This window comes from Talpa occidentalis, unplaced genomic scaffold, assembly GCF_014898055.3.
Source record: "Talpa occidentalis isolate TD23 unplaced genomic scaffold, MPIMG_talOcc4v2.1 talOcc4.13, whole genome shotgun sequence".
Taxonomy (NCBI): Eukaryota; Metazoa; Chordata; class Mammalia; order Eulipotyphla; family Talpidae; genus Talpa; species Talpa occidentalis.
The window spans coordinates 28,670,141-28,697,785 of NW_023601322.1; the positions used below are offsets into that span (position 1 = coordinate 28,670,141).

General features: G+C 40.4%; 2 protein-coding genes across 2 annotated transcripts in view; one reads left to right on the top strand and one right to left on the bottom strand.

The window, feature by feature from the left end:
* KIAA1328 (KIAA1328 ortholog) overlaps positions 1–1,149 on the bottom strand; it is a 264,073-nt gene extending 262,924 nt beyond the window's left edge. The window contains exon 1 of the mRNA XM_037508638.2: positions 1,068–1,149. Coding sequence (XP_037364535.1) covers positions 1,068–1,125 — 58 coding nt within the window. The 5' untranslated portion in view covers positions 1,126–1,149. The remainder of the gene's footprint in view (positions 1–1,067) is intronic.
* A 328-nt stretch (positions 1,150–1,477) lies between these two features.
* The window catches only part of TPGS2 (tubulin polyglutamylase complex subunit 2), a gene marked incomplete at its 5' end in the record, with an annotated part of 34,623 nt that continues 8,455 nt past the window's right edge, over positions 1,478–27,645 (top strand). The window contains 4 exons of the mRNA XM_037508273.2: positions 1,478–1,616; positions 12,324–12,403; positions 25,908–25,995; positions 27,131–27,259. Coding sequence (XP_037364170.1) covers positions 1,478–1,616; positions 12,324–12,403; positions 25,908–25,995; positions 27,131–27,259 — 436 coding nt within the window. The remainder of the gene's footprint in view (positions 1,617–12,323; positions 12,404–25,907; positions 25,996–27,130; positions 27,260–27,645) is intronic.

The following is a 27,645-nucleotide window of genomic DNA, read 5'->3' on the forward strand; positions in this document are numbered from 1 at the left end:
GTATGCGAAATTGATTTCACTTGATTCTCACCAACTTAACAGAGAAAAGTGGTACTTCTATTTAGAAAGTGCATAAGACAAACACTGAGCAGCATGAAGTGCAAAAATATACCTCTCTCCAAATTATGACACTTCAATTCCAGTAACTCAATAAAGGAAAATGATAAAAAAAATTGTGTAAGTTTCACAGGGAGTTTAGTAGAATCTGCAAACAATGATTCTGCCTCTAACTCTGCTATCACCAATCCCAGTAAAGATACAAAAAGACTAGCCTCTGCAGCACCCAACAATAATTGCCTTCCTTTCAGTAACACTCCTCCAATTAACATGACGTAAACCATCATCAGGACCAAAGATCAGGTAGGAACAGTTTACCAAACCCAGGGAAACGCACTTGACATCTCATCAGACAATGAACCACCGAATACAACAACATGGTAAAAGTTCCACTGCTGCTCCACCTCCAAACAATCCAAGAATGTCAATATTGCCAGTGGACACCCATAATCTATATCTTCAATCGACGGTACTTCCCAGCAGGATGATTCGGATCCTACTCAGCAACAAGCACCACCAGATCACGTCCCAGGATAAGGAGACCCAAGACCCGCACCCCTTCTAAAATCCCACTACGAAAATAAATTCTCACTGACAAGCCTTCGAAGTCCCACAAGGTCCTGACATTCCTAAATCAAAACAAAAAGGAACCTGGTCCAGCTGAAACGGGACAAACCCAACACGCTTCCCTTCTCCTCACAAGGACACAGCGAGCCCGAGGTGACCCAGGGCGGGGGGGCCCTGGAGCCCCAGATCGGGCCACAATTCCAGGCCATCTTCCAGATCTCAGGGACCGCGAGGGCTGGGAAACATCTACGCTGAGCCCCACCCCTGAGCTCCAAACGGGACTTGTCGCCGGCTGGCCGGCCATCTGATTCCCGGCACCTGGACCACGGCCGGACGGGCGGCCGCGCCCCCGGGGTTCGCACAGAGCTTCCCCTCCACCGTGAGACCCACGCGATCGCCCGCAGGAGGGCGGCGGAGCCCCCTGCCAGCCCCGCAAAGGATACAGTCCCGGCTCCAGAACGCCGCGGCGCCCGGGCGGGAGGGGCCCGCCACGTCCGCCATCTTGAAACAACCGCCACTCGGGGCGCCGCGCCCGGCCGGCTCCGCCCCGGCCCGCAGGCCCAGAGCCCATTGGCCGCACGGCGCCCAGGCCCGCCCTCGCCTGCGCGGCCGGCCCCGGCGGGGTGGGGCGGGCGGGCCCGAGGAGTCGCTGTGTACCCGCGGCGAGGGGTGGAGCGCCCGCCCGGCCCGCGGAAAGGGTCGCCCCGCGGAGCTGCTGCTCCCAGACCGGCCCGGGCCCCGCATCTCTGCGCCGCCGAGAGCTCAGGCGCCGCGCACTACAAGTCCCGGCATGCCGTGAACGCCACGGCCCCGCTGCGGCGGCCCCCGGCCCGCCCTCCCGCCCGCCGCGCCCGCCGGCCCCCCGGCCCCCCGGCGCCGCACTGGCCGCGCGCGGAGCCGCGACGCGAGCCATGGAGGACGCGCAGTCCCCGCTGCCGGGGGCAGCAAGCCGCACCTGGAGAAGCTGACCCTCGGGATCACCCACATCCTAGGTGAGGGGCGGGGGCCGTGGGGGCGACCGGGGGACGAGGGCGTGTGCGCTAGGAGCCCCGAGGAGCGACGGGGCGCCGAGCCCGGGCTGCCCGTGGGCACCGCGGCTTGGACTTGCGTGGCCACGGGGGGAAGAGGGGGTGCCGGTGTGGCTAGGCCGGGGAAGGCGCGCCGGGAGTGTTTGGAGGCTGTGCTGGGAAACCCTACGGCCCCGAGGAGGTGCCGCCCCGGGGCTCAGGAAGGACGGGGAAAACGGGCAAAGGGGGACAGCGGACTCCTGACAGTTGAAATGTGGGTCTCCCCAGAGGCATTCTTGTGGCCAAGGGATAAGTATCCTTGAAACTGAAGCCCTTCCTCTGGGAGCAGAGAGAGCTGGGGAAGTGCTGCAGCCATATCCTCCCGGGACAGCTCCCTCCGAAGAGGTTGAGAGCTCGCCCCCCTGGATGGAGAGTGATGTCCTTTATTGAACCTTTACTTAGCATCTCCCGCTGTGTTAGACTCCAGGGCTACAAAGAGGAAAAAGCAAAAACACAGTTCGGGGGTGGGGGGATCAACAGACCAGGTCTGTAAAAAGTGGGAGAGGTCAGTAATCGGTTATTGTGCAGATGCGGCCCACAGGAGGAGGTTATTGACCTTATCTTGGGAGTTAAAGGGCATGTCCCACAGGAGATGATGGTAGATGTTGCAAGGTAAATGAGAATTATCCAGATAACCAAGAAGGAAAAATGCAGTCTCAGCAGGCCGAATAGCATGCTTCCCTGCTTTCCCATCACATAATGAAATCCAAATTCTATCCCACGACCCACAAGTCCCTTGTGATCCACCCTCATCCGTCTGTCTGACCTTATTTTCACTCTCCTTCGACCACTGTAACCTCCTCGTACCACAAATACACTAAGTTCCTTCGGTCTCTAAGACCTTTGCAATTTGCTGAGACCCTCCTCCTGAAATTATCTTCCTCATAATGTCTTTCCCACACGTTATTAAAATCTGTGCTTTAATATGACCTTACATAAACCTTTCTGAATAAAATTCTAATAACATCTCTATCATCTCCCTCCCTTTATCTTATATTTTATCCTCATGGCATTTATCACTACTTGAAGTTAGGTATTTATTTGGCTGCTTTTTAAATTTGTCTCTTTTCAGTAATTAAAGTCCATGAATATAGCAACTCTATGTTGTGCTTCCCTGTACAGCAGGTGGTCCAATAAGTCCTTTAATAACGCTATTTAGTCCTATTCAACATCACTTGGTGGTAACACTGGTTAAGGGGGAAAAAAGTTGATTCCCAGCTGGAGCCACTTCTGCCTGAAGCTGGCACATTCTTCCCAGGTCTGCATGGGTTTTCTTTGGCTACTCTGCTTTCCTCCCACATTCCAAAGAGGTGCCTGTAGGGTTGACAGGTGTGTCTAAATTGTTCCTGTGGGAGTAAGTTGGTGGAGGGTGGGGGGCAGGCATTGTGAGTGTTCCCTGTGAGGGAAGCATGGCCTGTGGTTTGGATCCCACCATGTTCCTTGAGCTGTTGGGATAGGATCCAGCCACCTGTGACTCTGACCTGGACTAAGGGTATTGGAGAATGAATGAATACAAATAACTGTGTAATAGTACAAATGCTTTTGGCTTTTTATTTAGAAGCTTAGTGATGTGACCAGAACTACACCATAGGAACTTACCTCTTGTTGGTATCAATTAGTCTATGGTTTAATTGTTCCTTATATGTCACTTTGTGTAAAGTCACAGTTTCCAAGAACCTATATGTGACGTTATGGGAGAACATACAGTGTTCCCCAGTGCCAAAACAGTGAGTGAAACATGAAATCATGATGTGTTTGGGAAAGTAATAAGTTTTAGAAATGAAATTATAGAGTTGAACAAGGAGAGAGCTAATCATCAAGACCACCCATAACCTAGCTCGTTATTTTTATCCAAACTTCTGCCCTGTTGTGTTTACGGATTTAGTCAAGCAGGTCTTGCTATTGTCCCATTATTCCCTTTATAAATCTTCATTACTCCCTTCATAAATCTGAGTTTTCTGTAAATAAGAAGTTAATTTCTTTTGTTTAATGTTTAGTCTACTCAAGCCAACCAAATTTCTCTTATGTTGTTTCATATAAAAACCTTGTAGGGTAAGTGAATTGGTTAGGCTTTTACACCACTGGCTATCACCTGCAGCCTTGATTGTGCTAAGGCAGGAGGCGCTTGGGAGTGTGGACTCAGGGCACACATGCCTGATGGTGGACACCTGGAGCATGGTGTGAGCATGCGCAAGTGTGCACACCTGAGCCTGGAGGCTGAGGGTATAAGTGCGGCGTCACTCAGAGACAAAAATGGCTGCAGCAGAATGGCTAGGAGAGGACAAGCGATGGCTATGAGTGGAAGAAACCAGAACGCCAGAGAGAGCCTAAAGAGAAAGAGTAAAGACTCACCAGGGACTGCCAGCCTCCAGGCCCCTAGCCTCCCTGCCTTGCCTACCTGTGTGCAGCCTTGCCTCACAACAATTGGTATAGAAAGAGCAGAAAAGCCTGAAAAAGACATTGAGGGCTCCAGGATTCTCCTTTATCCATCTGCCTGAATCGATTGAGAACCTGCCCCGTGCTTTGTTCCACTACAGACCTAAACAATTAAAAACTATTAAAAATTTTACTTAAACACTTAATATATCTATTATTAAGTAGTTCAGATATCAGATAAACTGCTAACCCAACCCTATAAGGCAAAACCTACTAAGGAATTAAACAAGTCTGTAATCAAATAGAGTTAAGCTAGCTTTCCATAAACATTCTAAAGTGTTTATAAGGTTCATCAAAACTTCATAATTTATTATTTAATTAGTTTTATTGAGATGTTGGTTTACATGTATATGTTAATATATATATGTGTTTAGGTTCATACCTCTTCATAGTAGCAGTCAAAAGTGGAAACAATCCAAATATTCATCAACTGAATAATGGATATACAAAATGTGGTATAGCCATACAATAGAAAATTATTTAGTTAGAAAAAGAAATGAAGTACTGATATATGCTGCAGTAGGGATGAACCTTGAAAACTAAATGAAAGAAGTCAGGTACAAAGACCACATGCATGATTTCCTTTACATGAAATGTCTAGAACAGACAAATCTATAGAGACTGAAAGGTTAGTAGTGCTGGGGAAGGGGAGTAGGAAACACTGCAAAAGGTACAGGGTTACTTTTGGGGGTAAGGATGCGTAATACTGAATATACTAAAAAACATCAACCACACATTAAAAGGGTGAACTTGAGACTGTGAATTATACCTCAAAGCTATTTTTTAAAAGGAATTCTAAAACCAGCCCTCCAAGGTTTCCTATCCTAATCCTCAAGACTATGAAACTGATGAAATGTCACCCCATGATGATATTATATTAAATGACAAAAGGGAGATTTTCCAGGCGAACCTGATCTAATTATATAAGCCCCTTAAAAGAAGCTGTTAATAGAAGAGGAAGTTGAAGAGACCTGAAGCAATAAAAGGATTTGTTATGCTGTTGCTGGCTTGAAGATGGATGGGAACACTTGACAAGGACTAAAAGACGCTTCTGGAAGCTGAAAGTGACCCCAGCTGACAGCAAGCAAGGAATGGAGAATTCAGTTCTACAACCACAAGGAATTAAATTCTGTCAACAACAGAACTGATCTTGGAAGATGACCTGAACTCTGAATGAAAACAATTATCACCTGTTACACCTGGCATAAAAATAGGACTGTAGAGCAATGATTTTAACATTAGCAGAGAATCCAGTCATGCTGTTCCAGACTTCTGAACTACAGAACACTGACCTAAATTGCATGTTATTTAAAGCTGCTAATTTTATGATTATCCATGCCATTATCCATAATAGAAAACTTAACACCTTCCACATTTTAAAGAGCACGCTTCAAAAAGAAACATAAGTGTAATGTGATCACAAAATTATAAATTATACTGATAATATCAAATCTCTCATACCAAAAAATATGAACCATCTATTAGTAGAAAAAGATTTTAAATCTAGATCACATAATCAACTATTTGTTGTTTCCAAAAGTCTACCTAAAAGCAAATTTATTAAAAATGCTAAAAATAAAGGGATGGCTATGTGTTTCTGGTTACCCACAACACCCACACCTTCAATGATTCGCTGGAAGAACTCACAAATATTCCAGCTATAGTTTCTTGTATCGGTCAACAAGGGACACAGACATGACAGGTGGAGTCTTGAAGCATCCATAAGCATCTCAAGGTTTCATTTCTGAGAGTGGTCACGTGAAATATACTTTTTTTTTTTTAAGTAGTGAAATGTAAATATGTGTGAAGTGTTTCTTACCAGGAAAGCCTGTTTAAGACTCAAATTCAGAGGCTTTATTTATTCTAGTCACATAGGGAGAACAACTTGCCATTATTATCAAGGTTTTGGACTTGAAGGATAGTGTGTCAAGAAATTTAGTGGGTTAATGCAGAGGTGGGTAGAACATCCTTATAAATATGAAACATATCCAAAGGCCACAGTCCCAGGCACCAGTCAGAGGTGAACCCTACAGCAGGTCATTCTAAAGGTGTTAACCTGGGTTGGCTTTGTTTTTTCTGTGCAGTCCACCCTACCTCCCAGCTCTCCAAATGCCTCACCTTCAAAACCCTGACTTTATAGCATTTCCTAATTCTTTGATTTGTTAATAGACTACTAATGTCTTTAAATTATTCTCTTTGAATAGTCTTATTTAATCAGAGGTTCTAAGTTGTCTTTTCTCAAGAGTTTTAATGTCATATCTTAGATTCCAAGATCTCTCATACTTTGATCTGTGGCCATAATTTTTCAGTAATGTAGATGACCATTTTTTCCAACCTGTGCACATTTGCCTGTCCCAAAAAGTCACCTCTGAGCACACAAACATAAATTTCTGTCTTTCAAGCTTCTTAATTGCAGACTATGGAATACACTCTGGCTAGTTGAGGCTAAAGATATACTTTTGCTAGTTAAGGCAGAAAAGGGTCAATTAAGAAACATTAATCTACAGATTCATAGGGAGAACTAAAGAGCCATTGCTAGGTTGAAAGTCATACTTCAAAAAATGGATGCTAAGTAGGATATATCTGCAAGATAAGGAATCTGCTGACACTCAACCCAAACTCCTTCACTGTGCTTGTGAGATGATCCAGTATCTTCATTTGCCCATTACTTCACTTGCTCATTCTCTTCCAGATTTTATGAGTGAATTGCCATGCAGGAATCGTGGTTTCCTATTTGCAATGGAATCTGAGAAATGTCTTTACCTGCTCAGTCTAAAAAACAGGGCTGCACACATTGGAGGGAACAAAAGTGTTCATTGAAGCATTCTGCAGGAAAGGCCACATCACTCTTCAAAACCCAAATCAACTATGCATGGCTTGTGGCATTTTCTATCACTCTCAGTCATCTGCCTTCCTCTACCATTAGCCTGTGTCCCCGTGGGGCCAGTATTGCCCAATTTAACACCAAATTATTGACTATTTGAAGTTTTTACTTTTGTTTCATGCTTATCTTGTTTTTCTAACAAGGCCATAAAATTCTTCAGACAGTGTTTCCTACTTAAATTCCTGATCTCTGGCAGTGATTTGATTCCCTTGGTCTGTGTGTGTGTTTTGTTCCAGTTCCATGCTATCTTTGGTATGGCTTTAAAGTATAGTTTGAAGTCTTGGAGTATAACACCTCTACTTCCCCTTTTTAGTCAGGAGGGCTTTGGCTATTTTTGGTATGTGTTCTTTTGTTGGTTTGTGATCCCCTGTGAATTTCAGAAATACTTGTACCATTTCTTTGAAAAATGTCATTGAAATTTTTAATGGAATTGTATTGAACCTATAAATTGCTTGGTAGAATGCCTATTTTGATAATGTTGATTCTTCTGATCCATGAGCAGGGAATGTCTTTCCAATTTCTTTGAGTTGTCTTCTTTTTCTTTTAACAATGTTTTATAATTTCCTTGTATAGGTCTTTCACCTCCTTTGTTAGGTTTATTCCCAGGTATTTAATTTTTTTTACAACTGTAAATCAGATGGTCTTTTTAATTTCTTCCTTTTCAGACTGATTGCATATAGGAAGGCTGCTGATTTTTGTGTATTGACTATATAACCTGCTACTTTACTGAACTGATTTATTGTGTTAATTATTTTTTTCCATAGATTTTTGAGGGTTCTCAATATATATCATCATCGGCAAATAAAAACAGCTTTAATCTTTCCCAATTTGGATTCCTTTTATGTCTTTCTCTTGCCTAATTACTCTAGCTATGGAGTCCAGTGTTATATTGAAAAGCAGTGGTGAGAGTGGACATCTTTGTCTTGTTCCATTTTAGTGGAAAGGCTGTCAGTTTTCACTGGTGAGAATGATGTTAGCTGTGGGTTTGGCATAGATGGTTTTTATTATGTTAAGATATGTTTCTTTTATCCCAAGTTACATCATAAATTGATGTTAAACTTTATTAAATGCTTTCTCATCTACTGATATGATCGTATGGTTTGTATTTCTCTTTTTGTTGATGTGGTGAAATATGTTAATTGATTTTCAGATGTTGAACCATCCTTGTGTCCCTTGAATAAATCCCCCTTGGTCGTGGTGTATAATCCTTTTGATGCATGTGTTGTTGGATTTGGTTTGCTAAGGTTTTATTGAGGATTTTAGCATCCATGCTCACTAGGGAGCTTGGTCTGTAGAGTGTGTGTGTGTGCGTGTGTGCGCGTGCGTCTTTCCTCGCTTTGGTATTAGTCTGATATATTGGTAGTATTCCTTCTTTCCCAACGTTTTGGAAGAGTTTTAGCAGTGTAAGCATTAGTTCATCTTTGAATGTTTGGTAGGACTCACTTGTGAAACTGTTGTAGAGCAGCCCCGATACAAAACGGGGTGCCTGACTGTGGGTCCTCACCCGCGCGCTTAAAAGGACTTATTAATGCTCTACTGCAGGCACACGTGAAAGGTTAATAAAAGGTTTATTTACAAGGGAAAGGGAAATGAGGAAATGTACAGCTCTGGGAGAAAAGTGGGAGACAAAGTTTTAAATGAGTCCTACCCGATCCGCCGATCAGGAATCCCAAAATGGCGCTCTGAGAGCTGGCCGCCAGCCAGGAGCGGTGAAGCCAGGAGGCGAGCGATCGCGAGCCAGAGAGAGAGCAAGGCCCACGTGTTTGGTTTTTATATCCAACCTGGCTGCCCAACTCCACCCTCAGGTCCCAGCCACCCTCCCCTTGGTGGTGATGGGATTTGTCTTTCCCAATGTCCTGATGGCTTTAGTCTGGAGTGGGGGTGGAGTCCACAAAGCCTGACAAATATTATACTGCTAGTCCTGCAGAACTAGTGCGCTTATGGTGACCAACGCAAGGAATGTTACTTTGGGCTGGTCAACCGCGGGTGTAACTTGGAAACCACGCTGGGCGCCAAACTGTTGTAGAGCAGCCCCGATACAAAACGGGGTGCCTGACTGTGGGTCCTCACCCGCGCGCTTAAAAGGACTTATTAATGCTCTACTGCAGGCACACGTGAAAGGTTAATAAAAGGTTTATTTACAAGGGAAAGGGAAATGAGGAAATGTACAGCTCTGGGAGAAAAGTGGGAGACAAAGTTTTAAATGAGTCCTACCCGATCCGCCGATCAGGAATCCCAAAATGGCGCTCTGAGAGCTGGCCGCCAGCCAGGAGCGGTGAAGCCAGGAGGCGAGCGATCGCGAGCCAGAGAGAGAGCAAGGCCCACGTGTTTGGTTTTTATATCCAACCTGGCTGCCCAACTCCACCCTCAGGTCCCAGCCACCCTCCCCTTGGTGGTGATGGGATTTGTCTTTCCCAATGTCCTGATGGCTTTAGTCTGGAGTGGGGGTGGAGTCCACAAAGCCTGTATGAGATTATCTTAGGACATCCTTTCCCCCTAACAAAACCATGTGGTCCTGGGCTTTCAGTTTTTTGGGAGGGTTTTGATTACAGTGTCAAATTCCTTGTTTGTGATTGGTTTGTTCAAGTTTTCTATTTTTTTTCTTTGTTCAGCCTTGGATGATTGTATAATTCTAAGAATTTGTTCATGTCATCTAGATTGTTGAACTTGTTTGCATATAAATGTTCGTAATAATCTCTATTTTCTGCATTTCTGCTGTGTTGTAATTTCTCCTCTCATTTTTGATCCTATTGGAGTTTTCTCCCTCTTTTTCTTTGTGAGCCTGGTTAGAATTTTGTCTATTTTGTTTATTTTTTTCAAAGAACCAACTTTTGGTTTCATTGCTCTTTTGGGCTGTCTTTTTTATTGCTATTTCATTTAGTTCTGCTTTAAAACCTTTTGTTTCCTTCTACTTGCTTTTGTTTTGTTGTTGTTTCTCTAGTTCCTCAAGATGGGAGATTAGATTGTTTCCTGATTGGGCCTGTATTGCTATGTACTTTTCTCTTAGGCTTTTGTTATGTCCCATGGCTGTGTCCTCATTATCATTTGCCTCAAGGTTTTTTTTTTTTAAGTTTTTTTTTTTTTTTAATAGAGGCATGTTTTATTTATTTGTTTGTTTGTTTGTTTTGTTTATACAAGCACTGGGTACAGTCAGAAGCTCAGGAGGGTGAGAGAATTCACCAGAGCCAGAGCTGGGGGCAGAGCAGGCAGAAGGACCGAAGTACACTGCTGAGGGGAGCAGCGGGCGGCAGGAGAGGTCTGCGCGCCATGTGGGACCCTCCTCTGGTGGCCGGGGAGCAGCCGGGGATCGAACTGGCGCCGCAGAGGCTGCGGGCAGCTTCGCAACCCAGCGCTCAACCGCTGCAACACTGGGGAGGCCCTCAAGGTTTTTTTTTTTTTAATTCTTTGATTTTCTCATTAACCCAGTGGTCTTTCAGTAGCATGTTGTTTAGTCGCCATGTAATGGGGGGGGGGGTTCCAGTTTATTTCTATGATCTCAGTCTTCATATGCTTGTTGAACTTTGTCTCATGCCCTAGTATGTGGTTGATCCTAAAGAATAATCCGTGTGCACTTGAGAAAAAGTTTGTTCAGTTTTAGGAGGGTCTGTTAGGCCCATGTGGTCTAGACCTTTTATTAGGGCTATTGTGCCCTTGTATATTTTCTGTCTTGTTGATCTGTCCATTGCTAAGAGTGGGGTGTTGGGGTCTCCTGTCACATACATATTTGCTCAAGTGTCTCTTTTCAGAAACAATAGTAATTTTCTAATGTTTTTTGGTGCTCTCACGTTGGGTGAGAATATTTTGATGAATGTTATGTCATCTTAGTGTATTGCCCCTTTGTTCATAATATACTGTCCATCCACGTCTCTTGTCACCTCTTTTAGCTGAAAGTTTGTTTTATCTGATGAAATATGACTGCCTCCTTTGGGGGGCCATTAGCTTGTAGAATTGTTTTTAACTCTTTACTTTGAAACTGTGTTTATCTCTGGAATTTAGGTTTATTTCCTGGAGGCAATAGAAGGTTGGATTCTGTTTTCCAATCCAACATGCTACACTGTATCTTTTTATTGGTGAGTTTAGTCCAATAAAGTTTAGGGTAATTATTGATATGTGGAAGTCTGTTACTGCTGTTTTGTTCGTCTTTTTGTGGTTCTATTTAATTCCTTATTCAGTTTTTTTGTGGTCATTCCTCTATTGATTTAGATAATAAGGCTGCTTGTAATATTACTTGGGGTGGGGATTTAGTTGTAGGAAATTTCCAAAGGTTTTGTTTGTCTGAAAGGTCCTTATTGTTCCTTCATATAGAAAGGAGAGCTTTAACCAGATAAAGTATTCTTAGCTGGCTTATATTTGAGTATGACTTAATCTTAACTAAGTACATCTGAATCACAGGTTATTTTCTGGGGTTCTGGGCAATTTAACTTACATATTTTATGTCTTAGATTAAGGACTTTAAGATCTTGATTCTGGGTGAACACGGACAAGTGGAGAATGTGGGAAGAGTTATTAAAATCCATTGTATCTCCACTTAGGTGGCTTCTCTTTTACGTCAGCATGAATACTAGAACTGGAGAGAGGAGATTATTTGGAGACCTTTTTCTGCTTTGAAGATTTTGAAATGACTTTGTTTTCAGTATATTTCTGCACAGAACCCATTTTATATCATATTGTCTTGGCTTCTAAATCCTAGAGCTCAAAGAATAGAAGGTGGGTTTTATTTAGAAGAAAAATTGGCAAGCAGGTTTTATATCTTATAAAAGTTGTTGAGGTACTATTATTTTTTTTAAAGATTTATTTATACAAGCACTGGGGTACAGTCAGAAATGCAGGAGGGTGAGAGAATTCACCAGAGCCAGAGCGGAGAGCAGAACAGGCAGACTGATGAAGTACCCTGCTGAGGGGAGCAGCGGGTGGCAGGAGAGGTCTGCACACCATGTGGGACCCTCACCCTGGGGCTGGGGATCGAACTGGCGCCTCAGAGGCCACGGGCAGCTTCGCAACCCAGCACTCAACCGCTGCGCCACCGGGGAGTCCCCTATTATTATTTCTTTTGAAGAATCATAAGAATATGTGGACTTGCAGAAATCTAGACTCTCTGGTCTTTGTTCAGCAAGCAGAATGGTGAGTGTAGGGCACATTCCAAAAATGTAAATTGCATGGTCCAAGGTTAGGAGACTGAGTGCCTTTGAGAGACTGATTGGGTCTTTCCTGCTTTTACTAGAGCAATAATGAACAGATTGTTTATGTCTAGTGTAGAAATGTGTAAGAGTGGACCAATTGCAACTCTATGTATATTCTTTTTCCCTTTCCAGAATCTTCCCCAGGGGTGACAGAGGTGACCATAATAGAAAAAGCACCTGCTGAACGTCATATGATTTCTTCATGGGAACAAGTAAGTATTGTCTTGTCAGATCCTTCTCAACAAAGAAAGATGCAACTTAAATGCTCCTGAGAAGGAAAGATTAGGGCATGAAACCTATTTTCAAATCATGGCTGCCTTCAAATTAGTGTTCACCATTCTCTCTGTTTCTATTCAGGTTTCTTAATACTCTACATTTCATGCCATTTTTTCTAAGTGGAGCATCGCCACTTAGCCACTATCACATGGAGGCAGTGAAACATTGGAGACTGTATATAGAAAGCTAAAAATTCAGCAAGGAAAGGAAAAATCAAATAATAAGCACACATCACAGAATGTGGTTAAGTGATGCAGAGAAGTACTGTCCAGATCAATAATTAGTACTTCCCAGTCGTCTTCTGAACTTTGATACATTTACTCGGTAAAAGTTTTAAGCTTCTAAACTGGGTCAGGCATTTTGCTTGGCATTGAGTCCTGGGAATTCACTAGTAATCAAAGGGAACAGTTTTTGCCTCTTACTGTGCGAGATATAGTGTAAATCAGCACAAATATCATTACAAGGCAGACACAGAGGTAAAAGAAGCATTGTCAGAAGACCTGACGCAGTCAGTAGGATGGAAAAAGTTTTTTGCCAAAGAAGTTAGATGTTGTTAACTAGGTAGAGAAGATTTGGAAGAAGGAAGAGGCCTTCAGCCTGTGTGAAGGCTTTGAGATGGGAAGGATTACATTTTCTGACAGCATAAAGAATGTTCATGTGCAGCACAGGAGAGTAAAGAAAAGAGTATGGCAAGGGCCTGGACTTGCAGGGTTTATCATAAAGAATTTGCTCATTCTTCTTGGAGCAAATGGAAACCACCTAAATATTTTAAGTTCTGAACTAGGAAGATCATTTTTCTGCTTCGGAAAAATTACTGTGGCTGAGCAGTAGCAAATGGGTTTTACTAGAGGCATGAAATTGCCTGGCTATTGAATGAGCGCCAGGTAACACATAACATAATTATTTCATTTAATCTTTATAATAATCCTGCAAAGTGGTGTTGATATCTCTTGTGTTATAGATTAAGAAGTTAAAGGATTTTTCCTTGGCCACGTATTACTAAGTGGCAAAGCCTGAAATTTCTTGTTCTGTTAGCTTTTGGATTTGTTTGTTCTTTTTCTGGTTCCTTGAGAGGAGAGAAAATGTTGTTTATTTTAGCTCTTGTCTTGTTTCTTGATGTGGGCTTGTAGTGTTCCTCTTAGTACTGTTTTTTGCCATATCCTATAACTTTTATACAGTTGCGCCTTTGTTGTTATTTTTCTCAAGCTTTTTTTGATTTCTTTGATTTCCTCTTTAACCTAGTAGTCTTTCTGTATTGTGTTGTTCAGTCTCTGCTTGTTAGAGGATTTCTCTACTTTCTTTTTGTAGTTGATTTCTGGTTTTATACTATAAGGTGCTTGGTATATCAGTCTTCATGAATTTGTTGCTTCTTGTCTGGCAACCCAGTATGCAGTCAGTCCTGTAGAATGTCACATGTGCACTTGAGAAAAATGTGTATTCTGCTTTCGTAGGGCCCAGGGCCCTATTGATGTCTGTTAAGTCCACTTGGTCTCATTCTTAGTTTGGGGTTATTGTGTCCTATTCATTTTCTTGTTGACCATTGGTGAGAGTAAGTTACTGAAGTCTCCTACCACAAAGGTGTTTTTTCCCATTGTTTTGTTTTCAGAGTTGAAAGTAGTTGACAAATATATTTTGGTGCTCCTTCATTTGGTAAGTATACCTTAGTGAGTGTTATGTCTTCTTGATGTATTACTCACTTTTCATTATATAGTGTCCTTCCCTATCTCATTACCTTTTTCTTTTAACTGGAAATCTCTTTTGTCTGTTTTAAGTATGGCTGTCCCCATCTTTTTTTGTGTCACATTTGCTTGTAGGATTGTTCTCCACCCTTTAATTTGAGTCTGTGTTTATCTTTATAGCTTAGGTGTGTCTCCTGGAGGCACCAGAAATTTGGATTCTGTTTCCTAATCCAACCAGATACTTCGTGTGTTTTAATTGGTGTGTTTAGTCCATTTACATTTGGATTGTTGATAAATAAAAATCTGTTGCTACCATTTATCCTTAATTTTATTGTTATATTTCCTTGTTCCATTATTTGTGGGTGTTCCTCTTTTTGGCTTAGGTATAGAGCTCCCTTTTAATATTTTTTGAATGTGGTAGGGTTCAGTTTTTACTAACTCCTTCAGTTTCTATTTATATGAGGCCTTTACTTCTCCTTCATATCTGAAGAGCCTTTCAGGAAAGAGTATTCTTAGTTGGCAGGTTTTTAAGTTTTTCGATCACATCATCCCATTCTCTCCTTGCCTGCAGTGTTTGTTCAAAGAAATCTGGTATTAGCCTAATCGGGTTTCCTTTATTTATTATCTGCCTTTTCTCCCTCATAGGCTTCAATATGCTTTGTGTTGAACTCTTGGAAGCTTCAATATTTTATATCTTGGTGTAGGTCTCTTTTTGTTTAGGTACCTACGTGTTCTTTTAATCTCATAGAGTTATGTATTTATTTCCTACTCCAAATTCAGGATTTTTCTTCTATTATTACTTCAAATAAATTCTCTGTTCCTTTCTCTCTTACCCCTCTAGGATATCCTTTATTCTTATATTACCTTTATTACGGAGTTAGATAATTCTTGAAGTATATCTTCTTTTTTGGGGGGTTTGTTTTCTTCTGCCTTTCATTCTTTTACCTTTCATCTTTATATTCTCATTTTCAGGTTCACTGATTCTCTCTCCCATTTAGTTTATTCTGTTTTCATAGCTTCCTGCAATATTTTTCAATCCCTCTATTGATCTTTTTATATACTGCAATTGTGTTTTCTTAGAATATAATTTTTATTCTTTTCATTAATTTACTTAGGACATTCATTTGTTTTTCTGAATTTTCTTCTGTATCTTTGATCTACTTTTCTATGTTTTTTTCTGTGTTCTTCGAAATTCTTTATCATGGCAAGTTTAAATTCTGTATCTGATAGGGAGAATAGATCATCCATGTCTTTGTGATTGGGTTTTGTAGATTTGCTCTCTCTCTTTGCTATAGTATTCCCAAGAATATTCATGTGGCTATTTTTTGTGCTTTACCATCTCCCTATTGTTTGCTTTCAGTGCCACACTGCTGTGGGTGTGGCTTTCACCAGGCCTAGTTCTGCCCTTGCACTGGACCAAGATTCTTACCGACTGTTCTTGGAGTTGCTGGTGCCAGAGAGCACCTTAGGGTACTTGTGCCACTTTCCACACCGAGCCAGGGGTTCAGGGTTCTTACTGGTGAGTCTGGAGGTCACTGATGCCTAGTTGGGGCCTAGAGACCTTAGCTGGGGACCTGCTCCACTTCCTGTATGCTGGGCCAGGGGTCCAGGTTCTCTTCCATTTTTTGTTTTTCAGGAAACATTTTAAACCCATCTGTGTAGGTTTTGTGCAGTTACATGATTCATGTGTTCACTGTGCCTGATACCTGCTTTCTATAAAGATAACCTGCTTTCTATAAACATTTCATAGTTGCAGAATGATGCACAATTCTTGATTGGTTAGTTTTTCCTGTTTCCAGATAAATATTCACTTTACTGGTGGTGAAACTGTGGCCCACAGAGTCCAAATGTCAAAATATCCCCTCTCAATTTAACCTCATTTTTTCTACGGTGTACAAAGAGTGGGTTCTGAGTATCTTATAGATCTTCCCTCATATGCTCCTGCTGTAAATTTATTATAAGCATCCCTGGTCAGACAGGTCAGCCTGCAACTCCGTGTCTCTAGTGAACCTCTCTCCAGTGTTTCACTTCCTTCCTATATATTGACAGCTCCCTTAGAGAGTCTTCCCCATCTCTGTAAAACCTTCAGTTTTATATCTCTTTCTAGCTACTTGACCATTTGTTCCTTTGCACAGTCACACATTTAGAAAAACGGTTTAAATCAGAGATCAGCAAATTATTTCTTTGAATGACCACAGAATAAATATTTTATATTCTGCGGACTGTACAGTATCTGTCTCGTGTTCATTTCAACCATTTTAGCACTAAATGCAGCTATAATCCATATTGAAATGCATGGGGATGGCTGGGTTTCAATAACACATTATTTACAAAACTAGGTGGTAAGGCAGGTATGTCCAGTGGGCCATAGTTTGCTAACCCTTCATCAAAGTTATTCTCTCCTTTCTTCATTTCCCAGTTAATCTTCATCCTTCTACAGTCTCTCTCCACTGCTATACCATAGATACTGCTCTGTCAAAAAATCACCTTGGACCTCCTCATTGCAAAAGCTATTTTTATTTCACTAGCTCTCTCCTGCCTTGTATTTCATAATACCACCCTCTCTGATTCTTTCCCTATCTCTGACTTTCCCTTCCTCCTTATCTCTGCTCCTGCAGCTCCACAATACTTATCTGTTGCATATTTGTCTCTCTATAAAGTAGGAATATGTTTGGCTTGAAGAAATGTGATACTAAACTGAGATGAGCTTAAGCAAATGAAAATTAATATTGCTCACATAACAAGACCTGTAATATACAGTTGCAATTGGTGCATCAGACCAGTGTTAAACTATTATCTCTGTAATTCTTTAATCTTTTTTTCTTTATGGTGGCCAGTCCCATGTAACACCTCTCACCTCAAGACAGGATGATAGAGGATGTTGCCAGGGATATGTCACCTTTTAATAGGGACATGAAAATTTTCTTAGAAACTCCCTCACTGGTGTTGGTTTTACATTTTTATATCAAACACTGCTTGCAGAGGAGAGTCTGATAACAAGTATCTAACTGGGCACATCGCCTTTTCAAGCAAAGGTTGGATCTGCCAAGGAGGAAGGAGAGGAAGAATAGGCAGGTTTCCACCACATACTCCTCTGTACCGTACTCATTCCTTACTGTTTCTGTGCTCACCACAGTGTTTATTCCTTAACAGTCACAATTAATGTTGGAAGAATGAAGAATTTAGAGAAAATGCAAGGTCAGAAAGAGTGTAGACATTTTAAGGTCACCTGACTTCTCCAAGCAGTCTCCAGTTTATAGAAGTGAGGCTACAATAACTCCCATCTTTGAAACAAGGGGGCTGCAGATACAACGACTTCTCCAATTCTAGGCTCCTAATGGTGGCTGAGTAAGCTGGGGGAGGCTTGCAATGTCTGCATGTTCACACTTCATCAAGATACGTGTTGTCCAGACAGGTCAATATATTGTTTTTCATTGTGTATTTTTACAGGAAGACTGACATGTGGAGAAATGACTTGGGGAAGAATATGATGCCTTTCCTCTGAATCTTAAGCAGTTCCGTTCTTGCCCCAAATCATGCCTTGCCTGTTAAAGCAAGAGGTTCCAGTTCACCAGACTCTCTACCCCCTTAGGAGGGATTTGTAGAAGATGATAGAAAATTATCCTGGGATCTCATATCATCCCACCACAGCCACTGTAGGTTGTCTTCCCACTACATGGGTTGTCCTGCCCATTCAGGAAATGCATTGTTCCTTGTTGCCTCAGTGATCCTCCTTGATGTGTTTCCTGGGCAACCCTTCTTTCGCTGTGATAACAAATGGGCTCTGCCTGCCTGGCATGGACAGGCACCTACAGAAACATTACTTTCCATGCGCAGCTCTTTCCTACTCTAATCCTGCATCTTGCTGCCCAGACTCCATCCCTGATAAAGTGGTCTCTGAAAGGGAGAAAACAATAGAATACAGTATTCCCAGAAGTAGGGGTGGAAAGGAGGCAGTAAATGGCCCTTGGCCCTTTCCTCACGACTTAGGTAGTGCTGGGCCTCACTGGTGGCATAGGGGTTAAGTCTCAGTGCTATCACTGCAAAGGCCTAAGTTCAGAACCCACATATGGCACTGCAGACCTCCTGTCTTGCCTGCTGCTCCCTTCAACAGCGCGTTTCCGTACATCTACTTGTTCTGTTCCCCACCCTGTCTCTGGTGAATCCTCTCACCCCCTGCACCTCACCCCTACACCCCAGTTCTTGTATGCATAAATAAAAATAAATCTTAAAAAAAAAAAACCTTAGGTAGTGCTGATGAAGATTTTCTCGGAAGCAAACTGATAGGTTAGGTCCTTCAGGTGATGAAGTAGCAGTACAGCTTGTAGTAGCCTCTTTCTAGCATAGCTTAAAGTCACTGTGATTAATAACTGTAGAAGGAAAAAAGACTGAGAATTGGGAGCTTTTGTGACAGAATCATTGTTGCTCCACACAGAGATCACAGTAACATGTGAGGCAACATTATTATTTCAGATACTGATCAGCAGTGTTATTCTCCCATCTTGACTTTCTCACCAAATCCTCCATCCTGATACACACCCCCCTTCCTTTTATTTCTACCACTCTTCCTCCGCCTCTTTCCCACCCTTAAAAAAAACAAAAACCAACCCATGAATCTGGCAAGGAAAAGCCTTCTGAAATGGCAGCTTGCTTCCTGTGGATGAACTGTCTGTTTCCAGACTGCCCATAAGACAAAACATCTATAGCTCTGAGTCTTTGGGCAGACCAGAGGAGCCACCTTAAAGTGGTCCCCTAAAATCCCACTCAGAAGGAACACACTGCATTGAGGGCCTAGCCACTCTCAAGTGCCAGGCAGGTAAGGTTTGCAGCAAGGAAGCAGCAAAGCCCGGTCACTAGTGATTTATATGAGAATGAAATTGCACACTTAAGTTTTTTATGAACTTGACTTATTGACATTTTGTATGTCTATATTAGAATTTTATGTGTATTAAATATTTCACTGGACTTTTTCCATTTTTATGAACTCTGAATAATGTTTTAAAATATCGGTATAAAATAATATCAAAATTTCATTCAAATCTACCATAGTAAATGTTACAATCACTAATGCTGAAATTCTGCTGCTGCCTATCTTATAGATGATTTATGGCCACTACCCTTCCCCAGCTGGGATCTCAAGGAATCCTGATTAAGAAAGGATGAAAGAGGGCCTCCCCGGTGGCGCAGCGGTTGAGCGCTGGGTTGCGAAGCTGCCGCGACCTCTGCGGCGCTGGTTCGATCCCCAGCTGCTCCCCGGCCACTGGAGGAGGGTCCCACATGGCGCCCAGACCTCTCCTGCCGCCCGCTGCTCCCCTTAGCAGTGTACTTTGGTCCTTCTGCCTGCTCTGCTCCCCGCTCTGGCTCTGGTGAATTCAGTGTACTTTGGTCCTTCTGCCTGCTCTGCTCCCCGCTCTGGCTCTGGTGAATTCTCTCACCCTCCCGTGCTTCTGACTGTATCCAGTGCATGTATAAACAAACAAACAAACAAATAAATAAATAAAACATGCCTCTATTTAAAAAAAAAAAAAAAAGGATGAAAGAGAGTAGTTTCTTTGTCTCCACCACTAGATGGCACTATAGTGACCAAAATATCAGAGAGCCTGCTGACCTTTTTGAGTAACAGGAGAGAGAACTTCATCCATAATTGTATAATAACTATAAGCTTTCAGTGCTAGGGTCCTGGTGATAGGAGAAAGACAGCATGTGTGCACACATTTCCTCTCTGAAAGCACAGAGGATTGCTACACAGGAGGTACTGGGAATAAGCCCTAAACTCCAAATAACTTACTAAGTAGGAAAATAAATGTGAAGTAAAGGAATTAGAGAATGCTTTAGGTTACAACATCTCTGAGACTAGGAACTAGGTGGTGAAGAGAGGGAAAAAACTGATCAGAATGCGTATTTGTTAGGACAGGAAATGAAATACCTGCTTCATTAAAATGACAGTTGTCCATTTAGTCATCTAAAAACACTATTTAAAATCACCTGCAAACTTGAAACTTGTTTTTCACCTACCATTCTTAAAGATGCTAAGCCCTAAAATTGTTATAGCCAGTCTTTTCCTGACAAGCTCACACTCCCTCCTACTTCCAGTGTTTTACAAACTCAGTCTTGGAGATTATTCATAAACTTGGGTTCACGGGGTTTGAGTAATAGGGTCAAGGTCACTCAGTGCACAGTTGGGAAGTAAACTCAGATTGTTCTCCTACATTTCAAATTTCCTCATACATTGGGTACTTGGAACTAACAGTGTGACCTAAAGCAAACTTGACCTAAGCAGTGTTTGGTGGCACATGTCAAGGGTTTAACAAACCAAGATTTGGACAGAGTAGCTAATATATCACTCCTCTGTCTGTGTAACCATGTCAAGAAGTAACTGTAAGTAGTCCAAGAAAGGAATTGGAGAACTCATTCTTCTGTATACTCCAGGGGTTTGAGTTGACTAGAGATGACTGTTCAAGCAAGTGCACATGTGAGTTAATTTATAGTTTGAGACAGTCTCCTAGTACTTCTTGAAAAAACACTTAGCTGTTCCTTTCTTCTTTCCATCACCAGTTTGGAGGATTTATTATCCATGTGAACTATTTGTTTATATCCTATAGTACTTTACTTTCTTAGAATTTTCAGAGCTAGTAGGTTCATTGCATTAAATATTCTAGAAGTATATCCTCTTCACTTTTCAGATATTCTCATTTATTCACTAATTTGTTTCAGAAGACCATTTATGAGCATGGATCTGAAATTGATGACAGTGATTGCTTTTTTTTTTTTCCATCATCAAAATTTTACCTCAGGACCTCTTCTTTTACCATTTTCTTCTAAGTATCCTCCTTAGTTTGTGTCCTTGAACCTCTTCCCAGCTACTGAGTCATTGTTACAGCAGAGCAAACACCTCCTCTGCCAGTTCAGGTGAAGCGAAAAGAAATTTGGTGACTTCTGCTAAAAACTGCTTTGCAAACCTAGTGCCACTCTGAAGAATTTTTGCTTAGTTCTTGGTTTAGTTTTATTGAGATGCAATCAACATATAATTTTTTTAGTTTTGAGTGTACAACATAATGGTTTCATATATGTATATATTGGGAAGTGATCACCACAATAAATTTAGTTAACATCACCACACAGTTAAAATTATTCTCTTGTGATGAAAGTTTTAAAGATTTATATCGGATGGTTTCACTTATCTGTGGAATATAAATACTCAAAAAACATTTATATGCAAAGAATAGCAGGGATAAATCTTGAACTCAGCAAAAGGGATATGATGGTTGCCAGAGAAAGGAGGGGGAAGGGGGAAGGTAAATGTGGTAGGGCACAGATGGTTTGGTGGAGGGTGATAAATTTAAAAAAAAAATTATGCTCTCTCAGCAAACTTCGAATATACATTACAGAGCTGTTAATTATAGCCACCTTGCTGTACATTACATCTCCCGGGACTGACTGACTTTACAGCTGTAAGTTAGCACCTTTTGGCCATCTTACCCATTTCAGCCACCCCTCACCCCACCTCTGGCACGTGCCCGAATCTCTACTGTGTATCTCGAGTTTTTTGATTTTCACATAAAAATAAGATTATGTAATTATTCTCTTTTTGTGTCTGACATATTTTACTTAATCTTTAGGTTGCTTCCATGGCCCAGCTATTGTAAATAGTTCTTCAGTAAGCACTGTAGAGCATACAGTTCCCATCTTAAGTTGACTGTTTCGTGTTCTTTACATGAATGCCCGGGAGTGGGATTGCAGGGTCATGTCATATTTCCATTTTAGCTTAAGGTAAATCCAGGTTGCTTTCCAAGATGGTGGGCCAGTTTATAGTCCCTCCAGCAGTAATAGAGTTCTTTCTCCACATCCTCTCCAGCATTCTTTTGGGTTATTTTTTTAAATATGTGCCATTCTCTCAACCTGATAATGTGATTTTAACTGTCATCTCCCATGTTAAAAGCAATGATGAACGTTTTTCTGTGTATCTATTGGGTTTGTGCACATCCTCTTCAGCGAATTGTCTGTTCAGATCTGCTGCCCATTTATTGGATTTTTTAAATTGCTAAATTGTGCGAGCTTTTTATCTTGGATGTTAACTCCTTGTCAATTATATATTATGACTGCTTTCTCTCCTTCAGTAAGATGTCTCTTTAATCTACTTGTATTTACTTTCACTGAGTAAAAACCTTTGCAATTTGAGATAATACCGATTATTTTTGCTTTCATTTTTTTTATTTTTGCTTTCCTTGGCTATAGGGGTTGAATCTCCCAAACCATCTTTCTAATTGATGTTATGAACCGTATTATCAATGTTTTCTTCTGTATATTTTTGCAGATCTTATGTCTAAATATTTAATCCAATTGGAATTTATTTTTAGTGCTTGGAGTTAGAATGATTCAACTTCATTCTTTTACGTGTGGCTGTCCAGTTTTCCAAGCATTATTTGTTAGACTTTCCTTTCCCCATTGTATAGTTGTGATTCCTTTATCATAAATTCAGTATTGCTGTGTTATGTGAATACATTTCTGGACTTTTGATTATTTCCATTGATGTGTCTATTTTTTGCTCCAATACCATGTTTTAATTACTGTTGCCTTATGGTATAAAGCCAGATGATGTGTTTTTTTGCCTAAGGTTAGCTTTTGCTATTAAGGCCTTTTATGCTTCCATGTAAATTTTGATATTTTTGTTGTTTCTTGGAAAATATTTTCATGGGCATTGTGTTAAATTTATATATTGGTTTAAGTATAATAGTCATTTTGATTATATTGATGCTCCCCACCCATCAGCATAGAATGTCTTTCCAAATCCTATGTAACATACAAGAACTTTAATAAGATTTATAGGTCATTTACCTTCTTAATTAATACCACGATACTTGATTCTTTTTGAAGTGATTATTGTTTTTGGATTTTTTTGCTTGCTTGTTTGCTCTTTTTTGCATAGAAGAATGTGGGTGTAGGCCAGAGGTGAGGTAGTGAGAGGATTCACCAGAGATAGAGTGGAGAGCAGAATGGGCAGATCTACTGAAATACACTGCTGAGTGGAGCAGCAGGTGAAACAGGAGAGGTCTGCTGAGCCATATGTGGGTCAGCAACCTGGCAAACTGAGGCTATAGTAGTGATAGCACTGAATCTTAATCCCTAGGCCACCAGGGAGTCCCCATGAAGATTGTGAATGGAATCATTAAAGATTTCTTTTTTCATTCATTGGTTGAAAAATGTAGTGGATTATTGTATACTGACTTTGTAACCCTGCCATTATGCTGTATTCATTTATAAGCTTTTTGGTGGGGTCTCTAAGTTTTCTATATATTGTGTCATATCTGAAAATCAGTTTCATTTCTTTTCCAACATGGATACCTTTTATTCCCTATTGGTATCTAATTGCTCTAGCTAAAGTCTCTAACACTCAAGAGAATTGTCAGTGAACATCCTTGTTCTGATCTTGAAGGTAAACTTTCGATTTTTCACCATTAAGTAATACATTGACAGTAGGTTTGTCGGTCAGTTTAAGTTTGGCCTTTACTCTGTCGAGATAGGTTGCTTCTGTTCCCATCTTGTTTAGAGTTTTTATTATAAATAGGTGCTGAATTTTGTCAAACTCTTTCTCTGAACCTGTTGATGTTATAATTTTTATCTTCACTGTTACTATTACATTGCTTGATTTACGTATAATAAACCATCCTTATATACCTGGGGTAAATCCCACTTGATCATGATATATATTGTTGGGTTATATTTTCTAGAATTTTGTTGGGGATACAACGTTCATCAGGGATATTGGTCTGTAATTTTCCTGTACTGTCTCTCTCACTTTGGTGTTAAGGTAATTTTGGCATCATAAAATTAGGAAAATGTTCTCTCTCCTTGGATTTTTTTAAAAATATCTTGAGCAAGATGAGAATACATATCTTGCTCAGGTTATTTTTAAATATATATATGTGTGTGTGTATACACACACACATATAAAGGTTTGATAGAATTCACTTGTAAGGCTGTCTGAGCCTTGTCTTCTATTTTGGGGGAGATTTTTTAATTACGTTTTGAATTTCCATGATTGTGATTTGTTTGTTTAGCTCCTCCTGGTTTAGTCTTGGTAAATTATATTAATCTAGAATTTATTTCTACAAAGTTGTCAAATTTATTGGCATATAAGTCAGAGATATATCTACTTTATTTATATGCATTGAAGAACTTTTGGTTTCGTTGATCCTTTGTATAGCTTTTTCGGTCTCTATTTTTTCATGCTCTGTATTATTTTTTCTACTAATCTGAGTGGTCTTTGTTACTCTTTTACAAGTTGCTTTAGGAGTATTAAATTGATTTGGGGGATTTTTCTTGCTGCTTAATGTGGACCAATATTGCAATTCTTGCCTCTTACGTGTTTTTGCTACCAGAATCCCATAGATTCTGGTAATTATTGCCTCATTATTATTCTCAAGGTATTTTTTAGGTTCTGCTTTAATTTATTCTCTGGCTATTAAATAGCATATTTAGTCTCCATGTTTTTATGGTTTTTCTGAGGTTTCTTGTATTTGTTTTTATGGAAGATGGTCAGAAGGAGTACTTGGTATTATTTTAATCTCTGTACTTTGCTGACTTATGTCCCATCATATTATCTATTCAAAATGTTGCATGTGCACTTGAAAGAAATAGCTATGTGCTAATTTGGGGTTTAAGTGTTCTGATATTCTGTTAAAATTACTTGGTCTAGCTCTTCACTTTTAGGTTATTTCCTTTTTAATCCTGTCTTTTTAGTCTGCCCATAGTTGTAAATGAGTATTAAAAACCTCTAGTGTTACTGTGTTGTCAGTCTCTCTCTAGTTGGTAGTAATTGTCTTATGTATCTTTGTGCTTTGTCATTGTATATACATTCATGAGTATTTTATTGTTTTATTAGCCCTTAATTATAATTTGATATCTACCTTTATTGTTAGCTTTTTTACTTGAAAGTTAATCTATCAGATATAGCTGTTCTTGACTTTTTGGTTGTCATTTGCTTGTAGGATTGTCTTCTAGTCTTTAATTCTAAAGTCTCCTTTGTTGATTAGATGGGTTTCCTGAAAACACTGGAAGGTTAGATTTTGTTTTGAAATGAATTCAGCCACTGTATATCCTTTAGTGAATTTGGGCTATTTATGTTTAAGGTAATTATGACACATAAGTGCTCATTGTCCTTTTTTTTCTTTTTTGGTTTGGCTTTTTATTTTTTGATATCATCCTCTTATGTTTTGTTTAGGTTCCATTTCCTTCATTTCTCTTAGTTTATAGTTTTGAGTTCTCTCTAACCTTGTGGATCTCATGGACCCAAGCCTCATTGGCATTTAGAGCTAGATGGTTTGGGGCCCCATCTCTTAGATGGAAATCTTCTAAGTTGGGGTCCCAGATAAGGGGCCCAAATCTTTCACTCCTCAGGGAGAAGCTAAGTATGAGAGTTCCCTCCCAGTTGTGAGTGCACCAAGGTGAGTTTTATGGCAAGATTGTGTGTCAGCCTCTCTTAATTACTTCAGTGTTCAGTTGTCATTCCTCTAGTTTCTAACTTCAGAGTGAATTATTCCATTTGTATCTATAAATCCAGTGTGTCTACAGGGAGCGGGGGAGACAGTGAGTTTAGGAGTTCCCTCTGTCTCCTAAACTCACTACCAGAGTTTTGTAGATAATTATCAGTTTTTTCATTGGGGGAATCTGAAAAATGGTAAATAGTGCCTCTGAGATGCTTTGATATCCCTCTGCTCTCTCCCTATCCCTGACCTAATACTAAGCTGCTTTGTGATTCTAGAAAAATAACTGTGTGCTTCCTGAGGATGTGAAGAATTTTTACCTGATGACCAATGGCTTCCAGATGACATGGAGTGTAAAGCTAGATGGTGAGTCAGTCTCCATGCTTTAAGGGAATGCTTTCTTGCCTGTAAGATTAGGTGAACAATTTTGAGAGGCTTTACACTTTTGCCTCTGCCTCTTGGGGTCCCTTTTTTTGTTTATTTGCAGAGCTTTTCTCCTCTCACACTGACCAGAGTTATTTTTCCATATCTTACTACTGCACTTTTAGCATGAACTTTTAGGTTAGAATTACTTCTGCTAATGACTTTGGAGCCATTATTGTCACCAGAATCACATCCCTCCTTATGTAATATGGCCTTTGGAATCAGGAGTAGACAGATTAAACTGGTAATCATGGAGACAGGCTAGCCCTTTCACAAGCCTGCATCAGAGAAGAGACATTTCATGAAAGTATTATAGATGAAGAATGTTCATTATTTTAATACTTTCTCTAATATAGTCCTCCCAACTCATTTTCTTACCCATATTACCATACCCATTCATGAGTGCATTGCTAACAGTAATTGAAAAGTCAGTAACAGAAAAGACAACAGAGGAGGTTCTCTTTAGCAGTCATTTCTTCTTAGATACCAACTGTTTATTGTCTTCTGACATCCCAGTTTTTTCAACAGTCAGTTACAAGGATGCAATATAACAGATAAAGAAAATATGTAGTCTGCTTGTTTTCTACCCTACTTACTAAAGACTAGAATCAAGCAAAAAGGATGACAAGTAGATATTTTCCATCATAGAAGTTTATAAACAGAATAATATATAATTATTATATAGTATATCACTTCTAATCAAAGCTGGGACTCCCTTGGAGTGCATGACTCTTCATATGAGGGGAAGAACATGTGAAAGCATTTTTTAAATCTTTTACTCTTCAAACAGGGTACTGTAGTTTAAATTTTCCACTTCTTTTTGAGCATCCCCTTTTGAAGTTTTCTTTAATACTCCACCAAAACACATGCATGAGGAATTCTTCACCCCAGTTGGTTTTCTTCACATGAAAATGTTGCTTTGGGCTATAGAATATATGGATCCTCTTCATTCCACTTTTCATCACATTCCTCAACCCTGGAATGAAACAATAGCTCGGTCTAGGTTACTCAAGCAGAAGCCATTGTGACCATGATAGCTAGACATTACTCAACGTAATTCTTTTTAATGTTCCCATAGAGCACATTGTTCCATTGGGCAGCATGGCAATTAACAGCATCTCAAAGCTGACACAACTCAACCAATCTTCTATGTATTCACTTCCTAATGCACCAACTCTGGCAGATCTGGAGGATGACACACAAGAAGGTACCTGAGAAATTTCTGCTTTGTGTTTAAAATCAGTCTTTTTCATAATGTTGAAAACCATGGGAAGTCATTCTGGCATTGTAATCTTTTCCCCCAAATCCCTCCTATTCATGACTTCTTAGGACCATTAAAGTTGAAACAGCCTGTATCAACAAAAGAAATTTTCATGAAGATAATTCCAGGCTTAATTCTAGCACCTACTTCACTGCCTTGCACATAAGTGAATGCATGCTGTAGATTAATCTTTATTCAACATTTTCAGTATCAAAAGGTTTTATGGAACATGATAATCTAAATGCAACTGACTGTAAGAAAGTGCTTCTTTGATCAGAATTGTGCTTGGCATCATATGAGACTCAATTACAGAGTCTAAACTAGGTTGTTTG